Source organism: Nicotiana tabacum, chromosome 16 (genome assembly GCF_000715075.1).
Source record: "Nicotiana tabacum cultivar K326 chromosome 16, ASM71507v2, whole genome shotgun sequence".
Lineage (NCBI taxonomy): Eukaryota > Viridiplantae > Streptophyta > Magnoliopsida > Solanales > Solanaceae > Nicotiana > Nicotiana tabacum.
The window spans coordinates 63,738,574-63,764,843 of NC_134095.1; the positions used below are offsets into that span (position 1 = coordinate 63,738,574).

General features: G+C 38.8%; 1 protein-coding gene across 1 annotated transcript; it reads left to right on the forward strand.

Annotated features, from left to right (window-relative positions):
- The first annotated feature begins 10,782 nt into the window (after window positions 1-10,782).
- Window positions 10,783-17,720, forward strand: LOC107791890 (uncharacterized). Its single transcript, XM_016614033.2, has 4 exons — window positions 10,783-11,075; window positions 11,341-11,428; window positions 16,765-16,917; window positions 17,426-17,720. Exons 1-4 carry the CDS (start codon window positions 10,943-10,945, stop codon window positions 17,460-17,462), a joined length of 411 nt encoding a protein of 136 aa, XP_016469519.1. The 5' UTR covers window positions 10,783-10,942; the 3' UTR covers window positions 17,463-17,720.
- Window positions 17,721-26,270: the final 8,550 nt, after the last annotated feature.

A 26,270-nucleotide genomic window follows, 5' to 3' on the forward strand; every position in this document is an offset into this window, starting at 1 on the left:
ATCTTTCGGAGCTTAGTCGGGTTCTAGCTTGCGTGGTTTCTCGGTCTTCCTTACTTGATCGTATCAGGGAGTGTCAGTATGATGACCCCCATTTGTTTGTCCTCAAGGACAAGGTCCAGCATAGTGATGCCAAAGATGTGACTATTGGTTATAACGGGGTATTGAGGATGCAAGGTCGAATTTGTGTACCTAATGTTGATGGGCTTCGGGAGTTGATTCTAGAGGAGGCCCATAGTTCGCGATATTCCATTCATCCGGGTGCTACAAAGATGTATCAGGATTTGAGACAGCAATATTGGTAGAGACGGATGAAGAAAGATATAGTTGGGTTTGTAGCTCGGTGCCTCAACTATCAGCAGGTGAAGTATGAGCACCAAAAATTGGGTGGGTTGCTTCAGCAGATAGAGATTTCGGAGTGGAAGTAGGAGCGGATCACCATGGACTTTGTAGTTGGGCTCCCACGGACTTTGAGAAAGTTCGATGCTATTTGGGTGATTGTGGATTGGCTGACCAAGTCCGCGCACTTCATTCCTATGTGTACTACTAATTCTTCGGAGCAGTTAGTGGAGATTTATATCCGGGAGATTCTTCGTCTACCTGGTATCCTAGTTTCCATCATTTCAGATAGGGGTACTCAGTTCATATCACGGTTCTGGAGGGCCATTCAGCATGAATTAGGTACTCAAGTGGAGTTGAGTACAGCATTTCACCCTCAGACGGACGGACAGTCCGAGCGCACTATTCAGATTCTTGAGGATATGCTTCGTGCGTGTGTGATTGAGTTTGGAGGGTCTTGTGATCAATTCTTGCCATTGGCGGAGTTTGCCTATAATAACAGCTATCAGTCTAGCATTCAGATGGCACTGTATGAGGCTTTATATGGTAGGCAGTATAGATCCTAGTGGGTTGGTTTGAGCCAGGTGAGGCTAGATTATTGGGCACAGACTTAGTTCAGGATGCCTTGGAGAAGGTTAAGGTGATTCATGATAGACTCCATATAGCCCAATCCAGACAGAAGAGCTACACGGACCGGAAGGTTGGTAATGTTTCCTATATGGTTGGAGAGCGGGTTCTGCTTCGAGTTTCGCCTATGAAGGGCGTCATGAGATTTGGAAAGAAGGGGAAGTTGAGTCCGAGGTTTATTGTCCCTTTTGAGGTATTGCAGAGTGTTGGGGAGGTCGCTTATGAGCTTGCCTTACCTCCCAGCTTGGCAGGAGTTCATTCGGTATTTCATGTTTCGATGCTCTATAGGTATCATGGGGATCCATCGCACGTGTTGGATTTTAGTTCAGTCCAGTTGGACAAGGATCTATCTTATGTTGAAGAGCTAGTGGCAATATTGGACAGGCAGGTTAGAAAGCTGAGGTCAAAGAACATTGCATTAGTAAAAGTTCAGTGGTGGGGTCAGCCAGTCGAGGAGGCGACCTGCGAGACTGAGTAGGATATGCGCAGCCGTTACCCTCATCTTTTCACTACTTAAGGTATGTCTTTATGCTTGTTCGGGGATGAAAAAATGTTTAAGTGTGGGAGGATGTAACGACCCAGCCGGTTGTTTTAAGAATTAACGCCCTGATCCCCTATTAACTGTTTTCCCTGTGTTTATTTCTGCTATATTGATTTGCCGAGATGTTCAGTTTTGAGTTTCGGAGAGTTTTGGGACACTTAGTCCCTAAATAAGAGCTTAAGTTTTGGAAATTTGATCGTAGTCGGAACAGTGTGAAGACGGTTGACCTCAGAATGGAATTGTGGTGGTTCTGTTAGCTAGTTGGGTGATTTCGGGCTTAGGGTCATATTCGAATTGTGTTTTGGAGGTCCGTAGCTAATTTAGGCTTGAAATGCCGAAAGTCGAATTTTGAAGTTTCCGGTTCGATAGTGAGATTTTGATCCGAGGGTCGGAATGGAATTCCGGAAGTTGGAGTAGCTCCGTAGTGTTGAATGTGACGTGTGTGCAAAATTTTAGGTCATTCGGACGATGTTTGATATACTTTTGATCGAAAGCGTATTTTTGAGAGTTTTTGAAGTTCTTAGGCTTGAATCTGGTGCTAATTGGTTGATTCGACGTTATTTGAGGTGTTTGGAAGATTGGTACAAGTTTGGATAGTGGTATATAACTTGTTTGTGCTTTTGGTTGAGGTTATGGGGGCCTCGGGATGGTTTCGGGTGGTTAACGGGGAGTTGGAAAGTTAGAGTTTGCAGCTGAAGTCTTTGGGCTGCTGTCATAACCGCATCTGGGGTTGGATGGCCGCAGATGCGACTCCCGCAGATGCGGAGTAAAGCCGTAGAAGCGGCCAAAGGAGAAGTAGAGCAGGGACCGCAGAAGCGGATGGATTAACGCACCTGTGGGACCGCAGCTGTGGCATCTGGGTCGCAGGTGCGGAGATGGAACTTTTAAGTGAGAACCGCAGAAGCGGTATCACAGATGCGACGGGTGGATCGCAGATGCGGGATTGCTGGACAGAACATATAAATAGTTGTCTTCGCAAATTTGAGCTATTCTTTCACTATTTTCATCTGGGAAGTGAGCTTTGGGGAGGTTTTTGAGAGGGAATTCAAGGGAGCTTCGAGGAGGTAAGATTCTTGGAATCTAAACTCGTTATTATAGTGATTTTTATTATTCTAAGCATGAAAATTTAAGGAAAATCAGTGGTAAATCGAGGGTTAGGGCTTGATTAATTGGAGGGTTTTGAGTGATGAATTGAGGGGCCATTTGAGGTCCGATTTTGGTACTTCTAGTATGACTGAACTCGGGAGAGTGTGAGGATTCTGAAAATATAAATTTTACTCGATTCTGAGACGTGGGCCTGAGGAGCATTTTGGTCATTTTATCTAATTTCACGTATTAGCTTAGAATTTCTTTGTAGAATCAGTTACTTGAAGTGTTATTTACATTATGCAATTGAATTGAATAGATTTGGGCCATTTGGAGTCAAGTACTCATGGCAAAGACGTGGTTTCGGGCTGACTTTGAGCCGGTTCGAGGTAAGTGGCTTGCCTAACCTAGTGTGGAGGACCTTCCCCTTAGGATTTGGTATTATTGATAATTGAAATATCTTGGGTGGCGAGTTCATACTTGTGCTAATTGTTGAAAAAAACAATTTTTTTTTCATTAAGTAATTACAAGTATAATTCTCTTCCTGTTTATAATACTTGCAAATTTAAGTCTGTTGTTAGCTTAGGAAAGTATGTTTAATTGAATTAATTGTCTTACTTGCTCAAACTGCCTTATTTGGATTACGTGCAGCATGCTAGGTTAGAAATATTTGTTTTACCCTGTATGGAACTTGAATTGAACTGTGTACTCTTCCTGTTGTTTCTACGTGTTTACTTTGGGACTACGGAACGGTATCCCGGGAGATCCCCTGTATGTTTACTTTGGGACTACAGAACGGTATTCCGGGAGATCCCCCTGCACATTTACATTGGAATTACGGGACTGCACCAGGTAGATTCCCTCTGTACTGAGTATTTACATTTGGGACTACGAATCGGTATTCCGGGAGATCCCCTCGCATTATGAGTTGGACTACGAGACGGTATCTCGGAGATCCACTGGATATTTATAATTTGGACTACAGGACGGTATCCTGGGAGATCCTCGATTGTTATCTTGTATTGAACTGTATTTTTTTCTGTGTTTACCTTGCCTCTGTAGTAGTTATTGTTGTCCTTATATCTTGTGCTCCTTTTACTGTTGTACTTATTTATACTGCTTATTCTACACTGTTAAACTTTATATTTTATTTAACCTCAGTAGGGCCCTGAACTTCCTCGTCAATACCCAACCGAGGTTAGGCTTGGCACTTACTAAGTACCGCTGTGGTGTACTCATGCCCTTTCTGCGCATGTTTTTCATGTGCAAATCCAGGTACTTCTGCTCAGACTTATCACGCTTGAGACGAGGCGCTTGAAAAGACTTCGAGGTATATCTGTCGCGTCCGCAGATCGAAGAGTCCCTTTCTACTCCCGCTTTGTATTTGCCCTTCTGTATTTTCATTCTTTATTAAACATTCTGGAGTTAGATACTTGTAGACATTCAAAGGCTTGTGATCATGAGATTCCGGGTTTTGGGAAATGTATTAGTTTTTGAGAGTTGATATTGTGTATGCCGAGCGGCACTTTTAAACGCTATTCTATTTCACTATTCGGTTCGAAATTATTTTCTTTCGTAAATTGGTTTATTTTTCGCATTTTTAGGCTTACCTAGTCGTATAGACTAGGTATCGTCACGATGGTTCATGGAGGGCGAACCGGGTCGTAACATAGTTAACAGTTCCATAATTTTGGCTTGCAAATTGTCGGAGCAGTACATATGTGATGTCAAGGCATCGTAATATGCTCTTGCTTGTCACTTTAAAGCAGGTACTCCATATGTATACATCTGCACAAATGAAACTTAATTGTTAAGTAACACAAATTAAATCAAGTCTTAAATATTAACGTAAGTTAATTGCAGAATTCATGAAAACTGAAAAATGATACTCCATGTATAACAGAAGCAAACACAACATTGATATGGCAATGAAATGCCTAGATTTTCACAGGCTTAACCAAATTGATTCAAGGTTGTAGCTCTCATGGAAGGTTTTCATCTCTTATAAAAAAGTATAAGAAGAATATAGCAATTTGTGCTGATAACGTGTTAAAAAAACTTAGCTCAAAGTTATAATATGAAACATGCAAATAGACAAGAATATAGAGAGAAAGAGATGAGAGATTCTTATTTCATCTATGTATTCCAAGTGTGTACAATGTGGTGCTCAAACCCTCTATTTATAGGATTACATAGAGGTATACAAAAGAAGGTCATAAACATGGCATTAAACATTTGAGATCATGGAGAAAGATCATGGGGAGGTTATAGAAGCATGGGAGTTACAACCATAAGTATTGGAGTAGTGGGAGCTATGGAAATAATGGAGAAGAGTAGTGAGAGTAACTTCTTTAGGAGTTATAGATATCCACTAATATAATTATAATATTTCACAACAATTCTGTAATAGTTTCGCAATGTTATAAAATAAAGACTGTAAAGTAAAGACAAGTATAGAGAGAAACTGATATATTATTCGAATTCAAACTGATGTACATAATGAACAGTAATCTCTTCTATTTATAGAAAAAAGGAAGTTGCTACTGCAAGTTGCTGTGTAAGTTGCTACTGCAAGCTGCTGTGTAAGCTGTTATTATACCAGATATGGATAATCTTCTACTGAGAGCAATATTTATCCATAACGGAGTATTGAATAAATAATCTCATTATACCCAGTATAGATAATCTTCTACTAGGGGTAATGATTATCCATAACGGAGTATTGAAAGAATAAGCTCATTGTACCCGGTAAGGATAATCTTCTACCGGGGATAATGTTTATCCATAACCGGGTACCGAAAGGATAAGCTTATTATACCTGGTATGGATAATCTTCTACCGGGGGTAATGTTTATATATAACTGGGTATCGAAGTGATAAGCTTCTTCAGGACGCTTATTTTCAATAGAGTACTAAATAGATAAATATATTTATGGCGGAGTCCCATATGGATAAGCTTCTTCAGGAAGCTTATTTACAACGGAGTACTAAATAAACATCCATAATATAATTTATTTATAACACTCCCCCTTGGATGTTCATTAAAAGATTATGTGCCTCATTAAAACCTTACTAGAAAAAACCCCATGGGAAAAAATCCAGTGAAGGAAAAAGAGTACACATATTTAGTAATACGCATTGTTGGCTGCCTCATTAAAAACCTTGTGGGAAAAACCTTAGTAAGGATAAAAAATTACAATGCGCATTTTACTCCCCCTTGAAGAAAACCTTATTTCAAATATTTGAGTCTCCGCATTCCAATCCTGTATACCATATTCTCAAAAGTTGAAGTTGGTAAAGACAATGTAAAGACATTTTGTTGGATTGTCACTTGAACTAATTTGATGCACATCAATGTCACAATTTTCTTGAAGATCATGTGTGTAGAATAATTCTGGTAAAATGGTCTTCGTTCTATCTCCTTTTATGAATCCTCCCTTTAATTGGGTTATGCATGAAACATTGTCTTCGTACAATATTGTGGGTCTTTTATCACATTCCAACCCGCATATTTCTCGAATGAATCACTGATCTCAATCATATGCACTCCCTGCTTGCCGTTTGAGATCGAGCTTTATGGGTATCAGATAAATAACTTGCATCTGCATTACCAATATGATCTGCACCACTTTTGTTAGCATTACCAAGATAAATAAGTGCACCATCTACACCGAGATAGAGTATTTCAGGACCAAGGAGTTCCTTATCCTCTTTTAGAGGGTGGAACGGATCCTTCACTTCAAGTGATTGAATATCCATTGGTGTACTTAATTGGTACACTTTGTCCATGTAAAAGCATTTTCAAGACCCTCTTGGAGCTCTTTTGGAGTTCCAATAAGATTTATGTCACCAACATAAACATCAAGTGTAACAAATTCTGATGACATTTTCTTTATAAAAATACATGGACAAATAACATAATTTATGTAACTTTCTTTCAGCAAATATTTACTGAGGCGATTATACCACACACGCACATATTGCTTTAAACCGTACAAAGATCTTTATAATTTGATCGAGTACATTTCTCAAGACTTTGAATTATATGCTTCGGGCATTTTCAATCCTTCAAGGATCTTCATATAGATTTAGTCAAATAAGTCATATAGGTTAAGACTTGTATCTAAATGGTATGACATCTTCAAGTGTATGGACTGTTGGTCTGATCCTCACAATCTTTTACAATATTGTGCACTATATTGTATCAAATATATCATCGACGATCATTTTGTGTCAGTTCCTAAGCGACATAACTTGTTGAGATCTCATCACTTTCTTTATTTTACGGTACCTGAACTTCTTCGGGAGTTTCATAAAATGTTATGTCGTGGGCTCTTCTAGAACTTATTTCCTCCTCATTATGATCATTTTGATCATTAGCTCCTATTATTTTTCAAGGATTGTTACCTTTGGAACCGATTGGTCTACCACGCTTCATGCGTATATTAAACTCTATCCTTTAGAGACTTTAATTTTAATAGGAGCATTTGCAGCTGAAATATGATATTTAATTTTGGATCAGCAAATGCTTCTGGTATTCGACTTGAATTATCTTCTAAGTGAGGATCATATTAATGATAATTCGATTCATATATCATATTTTTCAACTGTTTATTCCATCCCACAAATGTTAGAAAAACTAACATATATCCCCAATCATCTTGGGAAATATATCTTTGTGTATTATGGTAGAGAAATTAATCATATACCATGCAACAAAAATAGTAAAAATATTTGGTTTCTGATCCTAAACCAATTGTGAAGGGAGGACTTATCATATATTGTTGATCTGATGCATACAAGTGTTGCTATATGCAATTTAGAAAATCTTAGACCAACACATGAAGCTTTGTTCTCATAAGCAATGGTTTAGCCATTAATAGGAGGTATTCAATGCTAAACCAGCTTGGATATAAACCAGCATTATCAAGATGAACTGTCTTGATTTCATAATCTGAAAATTATGCTCTTAATCGAGAAAAGCAATTTCAAATGCTAAACTGTAGGTTGAAAATAATTACACATGTAACCATCTCATATATGCACCTATAAGTGGTTCACATGATAGGTGGACGGGCCCATATTCACCTTTTATATATTTCAGAATCAGGGGTCTTAGTCCCAACTTTAACTGGTATAATCAATTTATTATGAGAACAAGCAATATATGAGAATTCCTGAAGAATCGTCTAGTTCTTTAGTATATGCTTATCTGAATTCTCAAATAGCTCATTTAAAATGGCAAATGAAAACTTCAAGTTTACCATGGCATGTGCTATCTCTTAGTAAACTTCTGGTTTACTATAGCATAAACTTTTGCTTTAGTAAACTTCTGGTTTATTGTGATACATGATATAGTACGAATTAAAGAATAAGGCGGGTAACTTCTCACATACATATTATTTTACTCCCTATGATTATGGAAACATGAAGATTATCAATTTTCCAATCATTTGTAGTCTCAATATGATAGCCATTTGTATTAGTAAACTTCAGGTTTACTAGAACATATGTTTTGACCATAATCATATAATATGAATGACATATTTGTATATAAGCTCTTCGAGAGTCTTCATTTATTATCCACAATCTAATATTTATCGGGCACTACTAGTGTCATGTATCCTTTAGGCAAATAGTTAGCTCTTCAGGAGTTGTTGATACATTTTGTACTATCAAATATTGCTCAGACACTTCTGGTATCATGAGAGAAAATCACAATCAAATAAACAATGTAAAACAATTGTTTAAGCACACAAAAACTCCTTTTCATAATATTTTCCTACTTCAGGAGGCAATTTCAATTGTGTTACTTCTTCAGGAGCAAATTTAAAATACAAAATATTAAGTATATATTCTCTCAATTATATTACCTCTTCTGGAGGTGAATTGTAATATATTCACATCAAGAGCGCATTCATATTTACCTGACTTATTAATATTGTCACATTCACTTCAGGGAATAGATTAATACTACCAAAAGTTCTCATCCTTCAAGAAATCGAACATAATAATCTGAATGCGCATTAATCACATCAAATTGTGATGCTTCAACCTCTTTTTAAAATATTTACTACTTTCAGGAGCAAATCGAGGTGTGCATTTAATATAGAGAATATTTATGCAGCTTATCTTCAATTATAACCATAAAAAGCCTAAATTCTCATTTCTGGTAATCATAGGCATATACCACTTCTGGTGGTTAACAAAATATAGTTACAATGAGATATACGAAATATAACCACTTCTGGTGGTTGTATATTTCTTGCAAACTCTGCTAGAGTTTAAGTTGATCTAATAATATTATCCATATTCTTCAAAATGACATAAATAAGATATATTATAGTAAACATCATTATCAAATCATAATTTTTTCTTTATGTACAACAATTACATAACCATACTATCTATTACAAACAACAAAAATTAAAATATTTACATTTCTACAGATTTACCACCGATTACATAACTTGTTTCTCCTTCTGGGAGTGCAAGGTAATCAGCTACATCCAAATGCATGAAGTCTAAATTATCTTCAGAAATAAAATTTGCTTCAACATTTTTCTCTGTCTTCTTTAGGGAGGCTTGATAAAGCTCAACCAGGTGCTTTGGCGTACGGCAGGTACGTGACCAGTGCTCTTTTCCTCCACATCTATAGCATGAATTTTCTGCATTTGGTGTTTGCACCGCTTCATGCTTTTGTTCCTTCCTTTTCCACTGCTGGTGGTAAGGAGGCTTCTTTGGTGCATTATTATTACCATGATTGGGGTTTCTTCCCCGACCACGTCCATGACCACGACTAGGGCCACCGACCTCTTCCACGTTTAGCTTGATGGAAGTTCGTCTCATTCACTTCAGGGAATGGACAAGAACCAGTAGATCGGCTTTCATGGTTTTTCATTAATAGCCCATTATATTGCTGGGCTATAAGAAGATGTGAGATAAGTTCAGAATACTTTTTAAATCCCATCTCTCGATACTGCTGCTGCAGGAGCATATTCGAGGCATGAAAAGTGGTGAAAGTTTTCTCCAACATCAATAATATTATCACCACATAATTTCAATTGGAAAATAATTCTGAACATAGCAGAATTATACTCACTGATAGATTTAAAATCTTGTAACCTTAGATGAGTCCAATCATATCGTGCCTGTGGAAGAATGACCATCTTCAGGTGGTCATATCTATCTTTCAAATTGTTCCACAGTATGATTGGATTTTTAACAGTAAGATACTCCATTTTCAGGCCCTCATCAAGGCGATGGCGTAGGAATATCATTGATTTGGCACGGTCTTGGTTTGATGCCTAATTGTTGTCTTTGATGGTGTCTGTCAGACCCATCGCATCAAGATAAATCTCAGCATCAAGCACCCAAGACATGTAGCTTTTGCCCGATATATCCAGGGATACAAATTCAAGTTTAGAAAGATTGACATTATTTAGGAAAAGAAAGTTCGTACCTCTAATACTTTCAAAGTATTTGCTCGAGATGGCAGAGTCTCGTGCTGATAACGTGTTATAAAATAAAGACTGTAAAGTAAAGACAAGTATAGAGAGAAACTGATATATTATTCGAATTCAAACTGATGTACATAATGAACTGTAATCTCTTCTATTTATAGAAGAAAGGAAGCTGATGTGTAAGCTGCTATTGCAAGCTGCTGTGTAAGCTGCTATTATACCAACTACTGAGAGCAATATTTATCCATAACGAAGTACTGAATGAATAAGCTCATTGTACCCAGTATAGATAATCTTCTACTAGGGGTAATGATTATCCATAATGAAGTATTGAAATGATAAGCTCGGGTATGGATAATCTTCTACCGGGGATAGTGTTTATCCATAATCAGGTACCGCAAGGATAAGCTTATTATATCTGGTATGAATAATCTTCTACCGGGGTAATGTTTATCCATAACCGGGTATCAAAGTGATAAACATATTTATGGCGGAGTCGGAAGCTTATTTACAACGGAGTACTAAATGAACATCCATAATATAATATATTTATAACACGCAAGAATTATTTAATTTAACTCCTCTAATAAACATTGTATGATTTTATGTAGAGCTTAATGCTTAAATTTTTATTTTCCTCATCTTTTTTGATTAACTTGTATATTTGTTTTTTAAATTGACAACTACCGGAAAGTATATTTAATTGTTTTTTTTTGTTTTAGAAAAGATACAACTCGAAGAGTGACATTGTAGACCAACTGACGAAGACAGCACACAATCACACCCCACAAATCTGAAGAAACTTCTCTCCTTGCACTGAAAAGTCTCATCAATTTTGAAGGAATTTCACTTTTTCATCAGGTTTTTGGGTAAAGAAGAGGTGATCCAAATGGATTTTCCAGAGCTATGGGCAATATTTGGACCTGGGGTGTCCGGCGCTGTCTTCGGTGCCGGTTGGTGGTTCTGGGTTGATGCCGTCGTTTGTAGCTCCGTCAAAGTCTCTTTCCTTCATTATCTCCCAGGTATTTCACCCCTATCTCTCATATCATATTTGCCCTATAATTCTTGATTTTCTTGATTCTTGTTATATGGGGTTTTCTAAGATTTTTTATTTTTCCGGGTTCTTAAGATATGGGTTTTGGCGTAAGATTGTTGAATTTTTCTGGGTTCGTGATATCTAATTTTTTTTGCATGTGATTCTTTATTTTTCTTGGTTCTGGATATAGGGGTTTTGCTTAAGGTTCTTCTTGTGCTCTTCAATTTCGTTGTTATTTGGGATATTTGTAGGTATATTCGCGTCTTTGGCTGCTTTGATGTTTAATTGCGTAAGGAAAGAGGACATTGACTACTCTCCTTATGATGAAGGCGAGTGGAGGTATGAATAATACACTCTATGTGAATATAGTCAGTTTAATCTGTTGGGGATTGGCCTAAATTTTGTTCAAAGATCAACCCTTTTTTTTTGTTGTTGTGAATTGACCACAATGATATGTATGCCTTGTTCTGATTCGTTTTGCCTGAGATAGAAACAAAAAGTAATTCACTATTCAAGATTCCCAAATGTGAATCCCCAATAGTTTAATTACACAACAACGGTCTAATGAACTCAATCAAGTGCAATATGAAATCATAGTCCATGAGTATAAAGTGGGGCTCGCCAAAAGCTGAGCCCCAAATTTAAGAAAATGTTTAGTCCAAATTTGAGCTCGACTGGTGGTGTATTGAACATGTTGAGGAGTTGGGGAGTGCATTATGCAGTGTTATTGGAGAGTTCTTTTCGATAACCCTGGTGTTCGAGTCGGCTTGCATGCATCTCGACTAATTCAACAGGGTATGTTATACCTCCCGCCAGCACCTATCCACCAAGGTTTGAACAAATGTGAGACTTCATGGTTCTCAACCCACTTCATTGTCCAACTAAACCACGCCTTTAAGTGCCGTTATTGGAGAGTTTCTTTACTGGCGCTAGAGCGCCCAAGTTAGTGTTAAAGCTAAGTAAGCTTGATTTTGATATGTAAAGTAGCAAAAGAATCAAGTTCAGCCTTAAAGCACAAGTTTTTAGTGTTATTGCATCAGGGTGCTCTAGTAAAATTCAAGCTGGTGTACAACACTATACAACAATAACAAACCCAGTGAATTCCCACAAGTGGGGTTTGGGAAGGGTGAGATGTACGCAGCCTACACCTATCCTGGAAGGCGGAGAGACCGTTTCTGGAAGACCTTCAGCTAAAGAAAAGATAAAAAGAAGCAATGGGAACAAGTATAAACAACGATAAGATAGAGCACCGAAAGCAAGGTAGCAAATAAATGTTATTAGCAGCAATCTAAGAATAAATGGATAACAAACTAACACTTAATGCTAACAAACTGAGGAAGACAAAGGGAGACGCTCGACTACCTTTTTTTTTGATAAAGTAAGAGATATTATAAATGGCATCAAGAAGATGCAGAAATATAGATACAAAAGATTTGTTAGCTCCAGTACAAAGAGTCCTATACTAATGTTAAAGAGCTAACAAAGTCCAAAAAATTGTCAGGGGAGTTTACAGGTGTTAAGGTACTCCAATTGTACAAAAGTAAAAGACATTTAGCCTTAAGGGAGTGGTTTGGAGTTGCTATTCCATCAAAACATCTCCTACTCCTCTCATTCCAAATACACCAAAAAATACAGAAAGGGATTAGTTTCCAGATTTTCTTGATGGTTGTACCAACTTTCCAACTATTCCAGTTCAAAAAGGCTTTAAACTCCCAGGCATTGCCCAGTCCATTCCAAAAAGAGACAAAAACATGTTCCATAGATCTGCTGAAACTAGGCAGTGTAGTAGAAGGTGCCTGGTTGTTTCTTCATTTTGCATGCACATGTGGCATCTGTTTGCCAAGTGGAAAGATCTTCTAGCTAAGTTGTCTTGGGTCAAACATGCTTCATAAAGTACATAAAGTGCATAGGTAGGGAGACGCTCGACTACCTATTAACGTTCTACCCTAATCCTTGACCTCCATACCCTCCTATCAAGAGCCATGTCTTCAGTAAGCTCCAGCTGCGCCATATCCCGCCTAATCACCTCTCCCCAATACTTCTTTAGCATACATCTACCCCTCATACCGACCAAGGTTAACCTTTCACACCTCCTCACTGGGGCTTCTGTACTTTTCTTCTTAACATGCTCGAACCATCTCAACCTCGCCTCCCGCGTCTTATCCTCCAAGGGGGCCACTCCCACCTTATCCTGAATAACTTCATTCCTAATCTTATCCAACTTGGTATGTCCACACATCCATCTCAACATCCTCATTCAACTACTTTCATTTTTTGTACATGCGAGTTCTTGAACGGCCATCACTCTATCCCATACAACATGGACGGTCTATCCATTACTTTGTAGAACTTACCCTTAAGTCTCAGTGACACATTCTTATCATACAAGACACCGGAAGCGAGTTGCCACTTCATCCACATGCTCCGATACGGTGCGTGACATCCTTGTCAATCTCCCCATCACTTTGTATTATAGACCCAAGATACTTGAAACTCTCTTCCCAAGGGATGACTTGTGTATCACGCCTCACATCCATGTCCTTCATGGGTAACGTTGCTGAACTTGCATTCCAATTACTTCATCTTGGTCCTGCTCAACTTGAAACTTTTAGACTCAAGAATCTGTCTCCAAAACTCCGGCCTCTCGTTAACACCACATCGCGTCTCATCAATCAAAACTATTTCATCTGCAAATAACATACACCATGACACCTCCCCCTGAATATCTCGCCTCAATGCGTCCATCGCCACATAAAATAAGAATAGGCTAAGGGTTGATCCCTAATGCAATCCCATCACAACCGGGAAGTGTTCTGAGTATCCTCCCGCTGTCCTCATTTGTGTCTTAGCTCCATCATACAACACTATGCATAGTGCAAAACTATTAGAGTCTTGGTTGAGTTTTGAAGAGTAATTTGCGAAGGCAGTCACTTATGTACAAAAGCACTGACTTTCAGCGCTATGAAGGGCTAAGGGTCAAGGATCTAAGGTCAGAATAATCTGTCGTAACTCAAATCTCCCAAAATAGTACCAAGACAGTGCTGAACTTTGATAACAACATTTGTGTTTGTCAATTTTTTTTTTGATCAAGTAAAGATTTAATTCATATGATTCCATGACCAAGACAGTGCTGAAGTGTACACCTGTCAAAATGTTACAATGAAGCGAGTCTATAAAATCTTCCAATATTCCTTCATTGTACATCTCGACAAAGTTACCCCATGTAGCCAGGTTGCTTAAACATTTAAACTTCAACATTTAAAATTACACCATGAAGCTCTGTTGTGTTTGTCAAATTATACTGCATAAATCCATCAGTTTCAAAAATAAAATAAAATAATAACAATATAATATAGTAGTATTTGTAATAATAATAATAATAACAACAACAACAACAACAATCTTGATCAAATTATACTGCATAGACCCATCAATTTCTCAACTTCTGTTTCCAAGGCGAACAATCTTGATCCGACGAGGTGGGTTATGATGTATCTCCAATGATAGGGGTCTGCTTGGACTACCTTGGATCCTCATAAATTGCCCTACTAGTCTATATCTGTATATCATCCTCAAACATCTGCTCCTTGTTTCTCATTTCTCAAACAACAACGATTACGCCTCAGTCTCAAACAAGTTAGGGCCGGCTTATCCTCTTGGTCATGAAGTGTCCCGCTAATGTGCCATATTCTCCTCTGAAATGTTAGCCTTAAGTACGAGGTTTTGTGTCAGATTACATATCAGGCATGAATTTCAGGCTCATTTTGAAATTTAATCGAAGTCTTCAATGTTGAGGTCTTGAAGGTGAAAGTACTCATTGATCTTGCTTGGACTAATATCAACCTCCACCTACTTCATTTTCAATTAATCACCCTCCTCAACATACCGAATGTTGGCATAGAACTCTTTTCTCTGTGATTTTCATATCCTAGTCTTTTCAGCAAATGCGTCCCTTTTCCTTGTGCAGCTACTGATACCCGGGGCTTCTGAGGTTCTAACCTTGCATTGGCCTCCTTGATAAAATTCCTCTTGTTTTGTTGCTGTAATGCATTTCTCGGATGTGTTGCTTGAAATTGAGGTGGTGGCGCTGGCTCTGAAAGAGCCTTCATTTTAGCCTTCTTTCTTGCCGCTATGGAGAAGGAAATGGTCCTTTTTTCCTAGCTTTCAGATTGGTTTTAGCAATTTGTTCGTGATAGCTTTCGTGAGCCGAAGGTCTATTAGATACAGCCTCTCTATTCTCGTAAGGTAGGGGTAAGGTCTGCATACACACTACCCTTCCCAGACCCCACGGTGTGGGATAATACTGGGTATGTTGTTATAATTTGTTCTTGATAGCCCTCGAGGTGATCAATTCCTGTAGCCAAATGCCAAAGAAAGGGTTTTTTTTTGGGTGAGGGGGTGGGGGGTGGGCATAAGTGGTTGTGGTCTTGAAATCTAACTAAACTAGCTTGACCTACTTAAGTTGGAACACTACCCTGTACCAGTTCAACCCTAGTGAGCTCCAACTTAAGTGGGTGGGACTCAATTTCCATGTATAACTAATACTAAGCAAAATTCGAAAATAGTTAGTTTGAAAGCCTCTTACTCAGTGTTGTTAAATGCTCATTTAAGGCGCGCTTAAGCCCTAAAGCTCAGAGAGGGTGCTTCGTGTTAAGCTGCTCTTCAATGTAGGCAAGGCACTAAATGTGAGCCTCATTTCCAATGATTTCTATCCTGAATTGAGTGGTATTAAACAACAAATTTAATCAGCAAAGAAGTGTATTAATTGTTAAGAAAAACATTATGAATGAGTTTGTTACTTTTTTCTTGAATTAAATGTATATTTTTTATCTTTATCCTTCATTATACTTTTTTTTACTAAAGCTCACACTTTAATTGCGCTTGAAGCCCAATAGACCTGGAGCGCTTTTTAGAGTTTTTCGCCTTTGACAACACTGCTCTTATTTCTATTTGGTGTTGGTTTACAATATTTTTGATGAAGGTGTTGGTTTACAATTCTACACAACCAAAACTGACATGAAAAATTGAACCGAGTTTTTCGAGAAACTAAATTATATGGACTGATGCTCAGCCCCTTACTAGTGGTACATAACTGTCTACCATATTCTTAATAAAGGATATTTATTAATGTCTGAACATTGTTTGGATTCAGTACATTGCAATTTTGTTAATGCAACTGTGAAAGTGATGAGACGAATAAGTATTATGCCTTCAGTCCAAAAAAACAATTTTGCCGTCTAGTTGAATTCTTCTTTATTATCTGGCCGGACCTTTTCTTGGTGGACTTTAAGATGCATTGCCTGGTAATATGAGCCAATTTTTTAAAAAGAAATTGAAGGTTTGCCTGGGAATTGGTTTTATGTTCCATTTATGAGAAAGAATGATCTAATTCCGCAGTTTTGACATCATATGTCATTTGTTTATGTCCTTGTGTTCATGGAGTAGATGAAGCTTGAACTTGGCATGTATACCTAGAGAAGTTGCTCCTATAATTTTTTGGGCATGAATCATGATTATGGTAGAAACCTTTTTCCTGTTAGTTATTACTGTTAGGTATAGTCATCTATCTTTGATCTATCACTTGCACATGTTATTTCTTCTATGTAGATTTGTGATTCTATTTGCTTCCCCACGTCACATTGGATTGCTCAACTGTTTCAATGTTGACAATGCAGGTTGAAGCTGTGGCTTTTTATTGCATATGTCGTATCCTTTGTGTCTTTGGCAGCATCAGTTGGGCTATTGATACAAGACGCACTCGGAAAATCTGGTCCTTCAGCTTGGACAGGAGTTGCAGGTGTTCTGCAATGTGTGTTTGTTTTAATCAGGTAACTTTGTTGAATATATACATTAGATTTTAGAACTTCAGATTGCATGGAGAAAATGGCGATTGCCTAGCACCTCAAAGGTTATTTTGTATGCACTATTTTGTTAGTTGTTCACCCACTCCTCCACCTGTCCCCTCCGACTTGCGCACACTCTCTCTTAATGATACATTTCTTTTCTGCCATAATGATACAGAAATAGAAACAAATGGGTTTGGACCTGTGTCTTACCAAGAATATCAGAATAAAGTAGACTGTCTAGTTTTTCTTCTCTTACCCTTTCAACTTCCATTTCTTACCCCATATAAGACTAGCAAATGATGTATCTCCGCCATGTACATGAAAAGAATACATCACATCTATGTTATGTTCAGTTGTGTCATGTAGCTCTGTTTGCTAGCGCATCTTCAAAGACACCACAAGAAAAAACAGATGCTGCTGCTATTCCTTTTAAGCTAGCTGTGGTTTGGGTGCCAATCTTTAATTTCTTCTTTGTTTTCACATATTGCAGTGGGCTGATCTATTGGACATCACATTCAGAATCTTGAAGATATACCATGGGAGAGGAACATAAGTCATTTGATGGAATCATCCCATACTCAATCCATCCCCTCGAGTAAGAGATACAATTGATGCTTGTATAAATGTGTGTTGGTTGTACAGTGATGCTAAGCACCAAGTGTTAAACGCTCGTATCTTCTTTCTACATATTGTTATAATGACTAATTTGAAATTTCAGTGGAAAGCTTCAGGAAGTATATGTCTTTGTGGTTACTGAACTGATGATGAAATGTTTTGTTTCGAAAGACACTTTTGATTATAGCTTTTACGTTAAGCCCTACCATGCAACTGTTGTCCAACTTGGAATAGCAACAAAGAATTATTCTTGTGATATTAACAAAAAAGTTACTAGTTGAAATCAAGACATTGATATACTACTTTGCAGTTACATGTGTGTCTGATCATTTGAAAAACCCCTAACTGTAAATCTAAAAGAAAACAAATTTGATAAAGACATAAGAAATGTGATCATTTCAGTTTTGTGCCTAAGCTAAAAATAACCTAAAAATTACAAGGATCTTCATCATCCCATTTGTCTAAACAAAAGCTTGGGCACACTAAATTTGTTGAATCTTTTGCTCTCAAATACATTCTTGTTCCTTTTTACTTTTAAATTTAACGAAAGCATTTTAAGTTACCAACAAACATTATGTAGTTAGCTTGGAAGCTTGTGAACCAGACTCCGATCTGAGTTAATACTACTTCAAATATGAATAATAAACGAATATCGTTTATTATTCAATATCAATTTCTAATGTCAGTCCAGAGACCAAAGTTAGTTGTAAGAGGACGCAAATTGATCAAAGACAGAAAAAAAAAAAAGTTACATAAGGTGTTTTTTGGGCAAGTCCTGGGGAGGCGTATAAAAAAGAGAAATTTTCATAAAGCACTATCTTTTAGTGCTAATTAGCTATCTATAGATATCATTTGCTATATTACGGATGTAGATACGTTTTCTGTTGTTATAAGATGTATTTGATATATTTAAGCTACTGTATTCATGAATACGGTAGCATTTCTAGGCGTGAAACAGGGGTTACAGCTAGATAGATTTTTGTATTCGAGTGTATTCGACTGTATTCATGGCGTGAAACATGGGATTACAGCTGGAAAGATTATTGTATTCGACTGTATTCGACATTTCGACTGTATTCACGGCGTGAAACAGGGGATTACACTGTTTTTAAACGAAAAGTGAATCAATTAACATAATCGACTCCTAATATAACTCAACAAACCCAATTACAACACACAAATTTTGTATTTCCAGTTATAAAAGAAGATTCTCAACCGAAAAATACCCCAAAAACATAGCAATCTTCAGAGAAATTATATAATACATCTGAATACATAAATTATATTAATTAAAAAAAACATATGAATACATTCATGGCATATAGTGAGACAGTGAATACAATGAAATATATAGAATACATCGGGATACATTGAAATACAATGAAAAAAAAGATAGTGAATACAATGAAATTCATGGATTACAGCGAGATACATTGAATTGCACTGAAAAAATAGACAATGAATACAATGAAATACATGTAAATACAGCGTGATACATTGAAAATACATTAAAATACATTAACAAAAAATCAAGTTGCTCAGCCCCAAATTGAATAAAAATTCCATAATAATAAGGTAACACAAAAGAGGGGTCCAAAGAATGTCAAAATGGGTAAGGACTATTTTTCATCCTTCTCACAAAGCGGCAGCACTTTAACACATTGTTGTGCTACCATTCCGTTACAACTCCAAGAATCACACTCAAACTCTTTAAATTTCTGCTCCACTACTAGATTCTTGGAATCCCATCTTAATAAATCTTCCAAAATTCTATGAGTGGCCTTATCAATAGCAATGAGCTTACCTGCTGCTAAGGCAATAGACAACAGTGATTTCTTCGCGAACAACATAGGCGGCAGATTCGGAAACGAGATCCAAACAAAGGCTCATGAGATTCAACCTTAACCCTTCTGATTGACCAAATTTTGGGTTGCACAAAATTGAGGAGAAAAGTTAGAGAAGTCTTCGTGGTAAACCAGGCAAAATCACCGTTTGTGGCTAATGGTAGGTGATGTGGGTGAGAGGAATTTTGAGATTGAGCATCGTGTTTTCAGGAAATTGGGGAAGAGAATGACATGTATCAAAGTAGAGAGAGAAAGAAAATAGTGTAACTAAATAGCGTATTTAGTGGCTTAGAGGTAGGAGGTAACCAAAATTAGATATTTTGCTATAAACATTAAAAGGTATCTATAGAATATAATTTTTTAAAATGGTATTTATTTAAAATAAATAAGGTGTTAACCTTTGCTATAGGAGATAAATATTCCTATCAAAAACGCACTGACAGAGCATAAGTATTGTAGGGCGTAAGCCCTAGCATTTCGGGTGTTCGCTTAGGTGTAAGCCCCAACATCTTGGGCGTTCATTTGGGGCATAAGCTCTAAATTCTTTTTTAAATTTGAGCCCAAATTGCTTAGGGTCTGTTTGGAAAGTCACCAGATAATTGAAATTGGTGTAATTACTAGGGTAGTAATTACACAACCTAATAATTACACAACATTCAAATTACGACGACCTATTTGTTTGTCATAATGTAATTACAATGTAATTTCAAATGTACTGTTTGGTTGCATAAGAGTAATTACACAGTAAGATAACATTTTAAATACAAAACTAATTATCAAAAATTAAAAGTTAAGATTTAGTGATCACGCCCAACTATGTCTTATAAAAAGGACAATGCGGACGTTGCAAATATAACTTGAGTATTCCGCCCAGGGTCGAATCCACAGAGAATTAACCTATCAATCACAATCTTTAGAACTACTAACTCTTGAGAACCAGCTTCCCCAGACGTTTGAATCACCGTTGATGGTTTCTTTACTAACTAAGATTGCAAGTAAATAACAAGTTGTAAACTAAAATGCTAAGGTTGTAAACAATAATGAGAAAGTGCTAAGGTAATGACTTCCCCTATTGATGGAATCCCTTCTGTTTATGCTTCATACAAATTGACCAACACACCTCTATCAATCATGAACACTTTCTTACCGTAAATCTCTCCCGAGTAATCACAGTAATATACTATTGCACTCTCCCGAGATACACTAGCTAGCTTTAATTAACACAGTTCACTTAAGATTGCACCCAAGGCTTCGTTATCCCTAATCGCGCCTTTAAACCCGCAGTTATAGATCCCTCTTATACTTTGGGAGTGGTGTTGCTCAACAATAACCTAAATATGCACTCTCTCCCGAGTTATGCACACTAAATAGGCACAACTAATTGAGGATCCTGTCAATTAACTACAACAAGAACATAGTTGAACAAATAAAGATTGAAACTAGCAATTTGTATTCACATAAACAAGAAGTTCATCCCCCAATAGGTTCCATCAAAACCTTAGACAAAGGATTTAGCTACTCATAACTATGGGTAAACAAACTAAGATAAGATTCATCATAAACTAGCAATAAAAATCAAAGAAAAGAAGAAAGATGTTTTGGGTGATCTCTCACAATTGTTCTTCTTGCCAAAAATACTCTCCAAAACAATACATGCCTCTCTTGGGCGGAGTCTAGTGTTTAAAATAGGGTTTTGGGCTAAAAATTCCTTGTTTTGCACTTTTGTCCCTGAACTTCCTCGCGCCTGCCGCGGTTCTGCCGCGGTCGCGGTGGAACCGCGGCCAAACAGCTCCTCTGAATCTCCTTCTGTCCGTGAGCAATCTTCACCGCGGTTCTGCCGCGGTCGTGGTGGAACCGCGTCAGAATCATTTCTCTGATTCTTCAGCCTGTTTTTGCGTGGTTCACTTGGGATATTTCACGGATGGCCTCTCTTTCTTCAATTTTTGACTCCAAAAGTACTCCCTAGCCTTCCCTAGTCATATATAACCTGCAAGTCATGAAAAGCACTAATAAGAGCATTTTGTTATCACTTTTATTATCAACACTATGCAAGAAGGCGGTTATTTAGGGCCTGAATATAGTTAAATTCACCTATTATCAACACCCCACACTTAAACCTTTGCTCGTCCTCGAACAAGCTAAACCACACTTCTAAGCTTAACCATTTCATGCATTACCCCAAGTATGTCACACCCGCCATTTTGACGGAACCACCTAAGCAATGTGTCAGTCATACCCCAGATGTAGACTCTACTGCCATGACATACTTGCGCTCACTCTAGTTACTCTAACAGAGGCGAAGACTTACTTTTCCTTCCCGAGTCACATTCCCTCACATCAAAAATCTGAGAGAAGTTCCACACGCATAAAATTCAAACACAAGGAACCGAAGATAGAAAGAATTCACTCACTCTCAGCAAAGAACATTCACATGCCACACAGACACACCATAAGCTTGCCCATAGTGTAGTACTCTACTAATCGAGCTATTTTAGTCAAAGATCAAGAGGTCTTTATTTGGTTGTAATGTAGGCTAAGGGCCGAGTAGGATACATTTGGATGTAGTGACTAATCTCCTTAAACACTTTTAATACACACTTCCTTTTATCTCAATTTCCCTGCTCAGCCTAATCATTCCTCCACATTTTTATTTCATAGGTGACCCCTACTTTTCTTTAGGTGCAACTGGCTTCTTGTTTTTTTTTTAAATGTCAGTGCACTATTCAAATGATTCATTCCCGATTCCCCCTTTTTTTTCGCTAACTCCCTACCACCCCACACTTTGACTTTTGTATGTTCCTTAGTGATTCAAGTGATTCTCGGAGGTATAGGTTCAAACAATCAGCTATTCAAACACAGGGATATCGGTCATTATAGGGTTATCAAAGAACAGGATTCAAGCTCAAAAAGTTAACTATGGCAATATAGACAGGTGGATTCACCATTATATATAGGCTTACACAAAGAAATGCCTCAATCATCTCTAAAACCAAACAGCTTTTATTTCGCTTTGCAAACACACAGGGCAAGTTCTAGGTATCGCATGCAAGCACAAAATGCAAGTAAAATCTCACACACTTAGCATGTAACTCGTTCTGAATCAGTTTATCAACACACTCATACGAGCGTTCAAGCAAAGCAAGATGTGCAAAATTAAGGCATAGATTTACAAGTCCACAACTGAGCCTAGACGTCACACTCTCAAGTTCATTTTAGTTATTTGCAGGTGTGTACATCCAGGGTAGCATTCTAGCCTTTACCCATCTTAGTCCTAACTACAAAAGGAAAATCTACCTAACCCGGTTCAAGAAAAACCCTTGGAAAAGACCCGTGGCCAAAAGAAAAACCAAGGGGGACTTACTACACTGCCTAAAAAGGAAGAAAAAAAAACTTCAAGGACTACTTCCCTCAAGAGTACTTGTCCAAGTGGTCCGTCCTCAGGAAGAGTCTTCTACCTTTTTTTTATCCAATTTGGACCCTCAAGAGACCCGTCGACAAGTGTCCGTCGTTGGGCCAAGTCAGACTCCTCATATAAGTACAGTCAATTGTATACAACAACATCAATTTCATGCTACAACACACACAATGTCTATTTACAGTACACATATCACTAAAGCAAGTCTCCCACCCCACACTTAAAGTCATGGCATGTCCCCATGTCATATCAAGAAGGTAAAGAGCAGAAGGGTAAGAAGACTTCCCTGAGACTCAATCAGAGTCGGAGACTGTGCTGGGGTCCACATGGCAAGCTCTCCCCAAAGCACGGAACCAGGACATGAACCGGCTCTCAGACCTGGCCTACCTCTGAGACATGGCATCCATACGCGTGTGTAGGCCCTCCACCGAGGTGCGAAGATCGGCGACCTCTTCCTCCATAGAACGCAACATAAGATGGGTAGACTGTGATCTAGATAAGCCAGCCCCAGCATGGGGGCGCCGAGAGGGTCTGGCACTGTCATAGGATCTCCTAGATGGTGCCATAAGAACCGGGTCATCATCCTCATCATCGATCTCAATAGTGGTGCGTGCACCCCTGCCCACTCTGATGCTCGAAGCTTTGAAGGCTGCTTTAGGAGGCAACTCTCCATCAGCAGGATTTGTGGGGACATTCTTCCGTAGGCACAATGTAGTCACCAGGGAGGGAAAGTAGAATCCTTTTGACATCAGCGGGGACCGTATGATCATTTCGTCACCAATAAGCCTTGCCGCATCAAAATCCTTATTTGTGATGAAGCACCACGTCAAAAGGGCTCTTTGGAAGTTCACATCAGTCGTATTGCTTGAGGGCAAGAACCGGCTGCAAATGACAATGAGCCAACACTTAGCCAAATGGGTGAACGAATTGGAGTTCAGGGTGATGTGGTCACATATCCAGATTGGTTTCCCCCCTGCGCAGAGTACATCAGTCATAGTATCCCAAGTGACACCTGGGGCATCCTGGTAATAGTCGACGTCACCAGTAAACCGGGGCAGCCGCAATACCTGTCGAATAGTTTCCACTGAGGTATCTACCCATGTGCCTCGCACAGTCACCTCCCGCAGCATATGAGCTGGGTAGTTCGCGTAGAACTCCCGTACAAGCATCCTGTTCACCGTTTCAGGTTCATCAAATAAGAACTCCATTTCCCTCCGCCGGATTTCCTCATACATCTCCTCCTTTTCTGCACAGAGGGTGGCCCTGTCAATCGGTATTTCAGGGATGAAGCTCTTTGAGGCCTTGTCATGAAAGTCGTCCTCTACCACTTCGGATTCGAACCTAGAAGCATCATAAGTAGGCTGTTGGGACGTGCCTGCCGATCTCTTCTGCTTCTTACGAGCCATATGACCTGCAAAGAATACAGAAGAACCATCAAATATATCCTACATGTGCCAGCCGGATGGTTACTCAGACTTCACCACCTGATGGCACCAAATAATATCTCCCATTAATTTCATTTAGACACTATGCCAAACCCTCAACCCGTGATGTGTTCAAAGTTACAATCTCCACAATGGCCTCACACGCATACAACACCCCACACTTACTCCTTCAAGTGAGTCACATTAAAAATATCACCACCATTTACCAAATACAATACCACCACAACCTAAGGTAGGCCCAAAATGCCTCAAAATAGCACCACAAGCCCCAAATTCCTGGCCAAAAAGGTCCCACCACCAAGCTACACCGCAGAAATTACTTCTAGGCCTCCAAAACATCTAAACAACCTCCACAATCGAAGTAGAAGAAAGACCCAACCATTTTAGCACCAAATAAATCCACAAGAAGCAAATACAACAGTAAAACAAAGAGAAGAAGCAAAAATTGAAAGGAAATCTACACTATTCCTACCTAGGGTTTAACTAAATAAGTTTAGATCAAATTTACACTAAGTTAGAAGATGAAATAGAGAGAGAGAGAGAGAGAGAGAGAGAGAGAGAGAGAGAAACTTACTTGTTTTGTTGAGGTAAAGTGGGTGGTGAAGGTGGAAAGTAGGGGAGGATGATAATGAAGTTTTGTGAAGATGAGAGGAGAAGAGGGAAGATAGAGAGAGGTTAGAGAGAAATTAAAGAGAAAGGAGTGGGGGGGGTTATTTTTTGTTTGTGGTTCTGGGCTGGTGGGAGAGGGTTTAGTGGTAGGTGGGAGGGTATTTTGTTAAAGGGGAAAAGAAAAAAAATTAAAACAAAACAGAAAAAAAAAACTTACCTGGACCCCGTCTGCGTCTGCCGCGGTTCTGTCGCGGTCGCGGTAGGACCGCGTAGGCCAAGTTCAGATGGCCCTCTTGACCGCGGTCGCGGTGCAACCGCGATGGCCTGGGTTTAGAGAAGGGTCAGGACCGCGGTTTGACCGCGGTCGCGGTAGAACCGCGGCCTGAGCCTATCTCTGATTCTGACGCCTTTTTTTTAATTTTATTTTAAGAAGAGTTACACTTACAACAATTCATGGGTTGCCTCCCATGCAGCGCCTGATTTAACGTCGCGGCACGACCTAGATGAGTGCAGTTAAAGCTCGCTCGACCTCCGTGGTTCAGTCAACTGCAGTTGAGACCCTTCCTTGTGCTCGCTCATACCCACATACAACTTCAATCTCTGACCATTGACTCTAAATGTACGAGAGTCATTCTCAGTGGCAACGTCAACCGCTCCTGACTGGAAAACTTCAACTACTCGAAATGGTCCAGACCATCGTGACTTCAGCTTACCCAGGAACAACCTCAGTCTTGAGTTGTATAGCAATACCATGTCCCCAGGTTTGAAATTTCACTCAACAATGTTCTGATCGTGTAGCATCTTCATTCTCTCTTTGTACAACCTTGTGCTCTCAAAAGCAAGATACCTGAACTCCTCGAGCTCATGCAATTCTGTGACTCTTGACGTGCCCGCAGCTTCCATGTCTAAGTTTAGTTGTTTCAGTGCCCACCACGCTTTATGCTCGAGTTCTACAGGTAGGTGACAGGCCTTCCCAAACACTAACTTGTATGGTGACATACCAATTGGTGTCTTGAAAGCTGTTCTGTAGGCCCAGAGTGCATCATCTAACTTCCTTGCCCAATCAGTTCTTGTGGCGTTTATAGTTTTCGTTAACACACTCTTGATTTCCCTGTTGGATACCTCAACCTGTCCACTAGTTTGCGGGTGGTATGGAGTAGCCACATTGTGGCGCACATCATATTTTATAAGCAACTTCTCGAAGGCTCTATTGCAGAAGTGAGTGCCTCCGTCGCTGATAATCGCATGTGGTGTCCCAAAGCGGGTGAATATGTTCTTCTTTAGAAACCCCACCACCACTTTCGCATCATTGGTGGGCAACGCTACAGCTTCCACCCACTTGGACACATAGTCTACAGCAACAAGGATGTACTTATTGCCATAGGAGCTGACGAAGGGACCCATGAA

Coding starts and splice junctions, on each gene's coding strand:
- LOC107791890 (XM_016614033.2), top strand. CDS start 10,943: ATGGATTTTCCAGAGCTATGGGCAATATTTGGACCTGGGGTGTCCGGC. Junction 11,076..11,340: donor TTTCCTTCATTATCTCCCAG/GTATTTCACCCC, acceptor GGATATTTGTAG/GTATATTCGCGTCTTTGGCT. Junction 11,429..16,764: donor TATGATGAAGGCGAGTGGAG/GTATGAATAATA, acceptor TTGACAATGCAG/GTTGAAGCTGTGGCTTTTTA.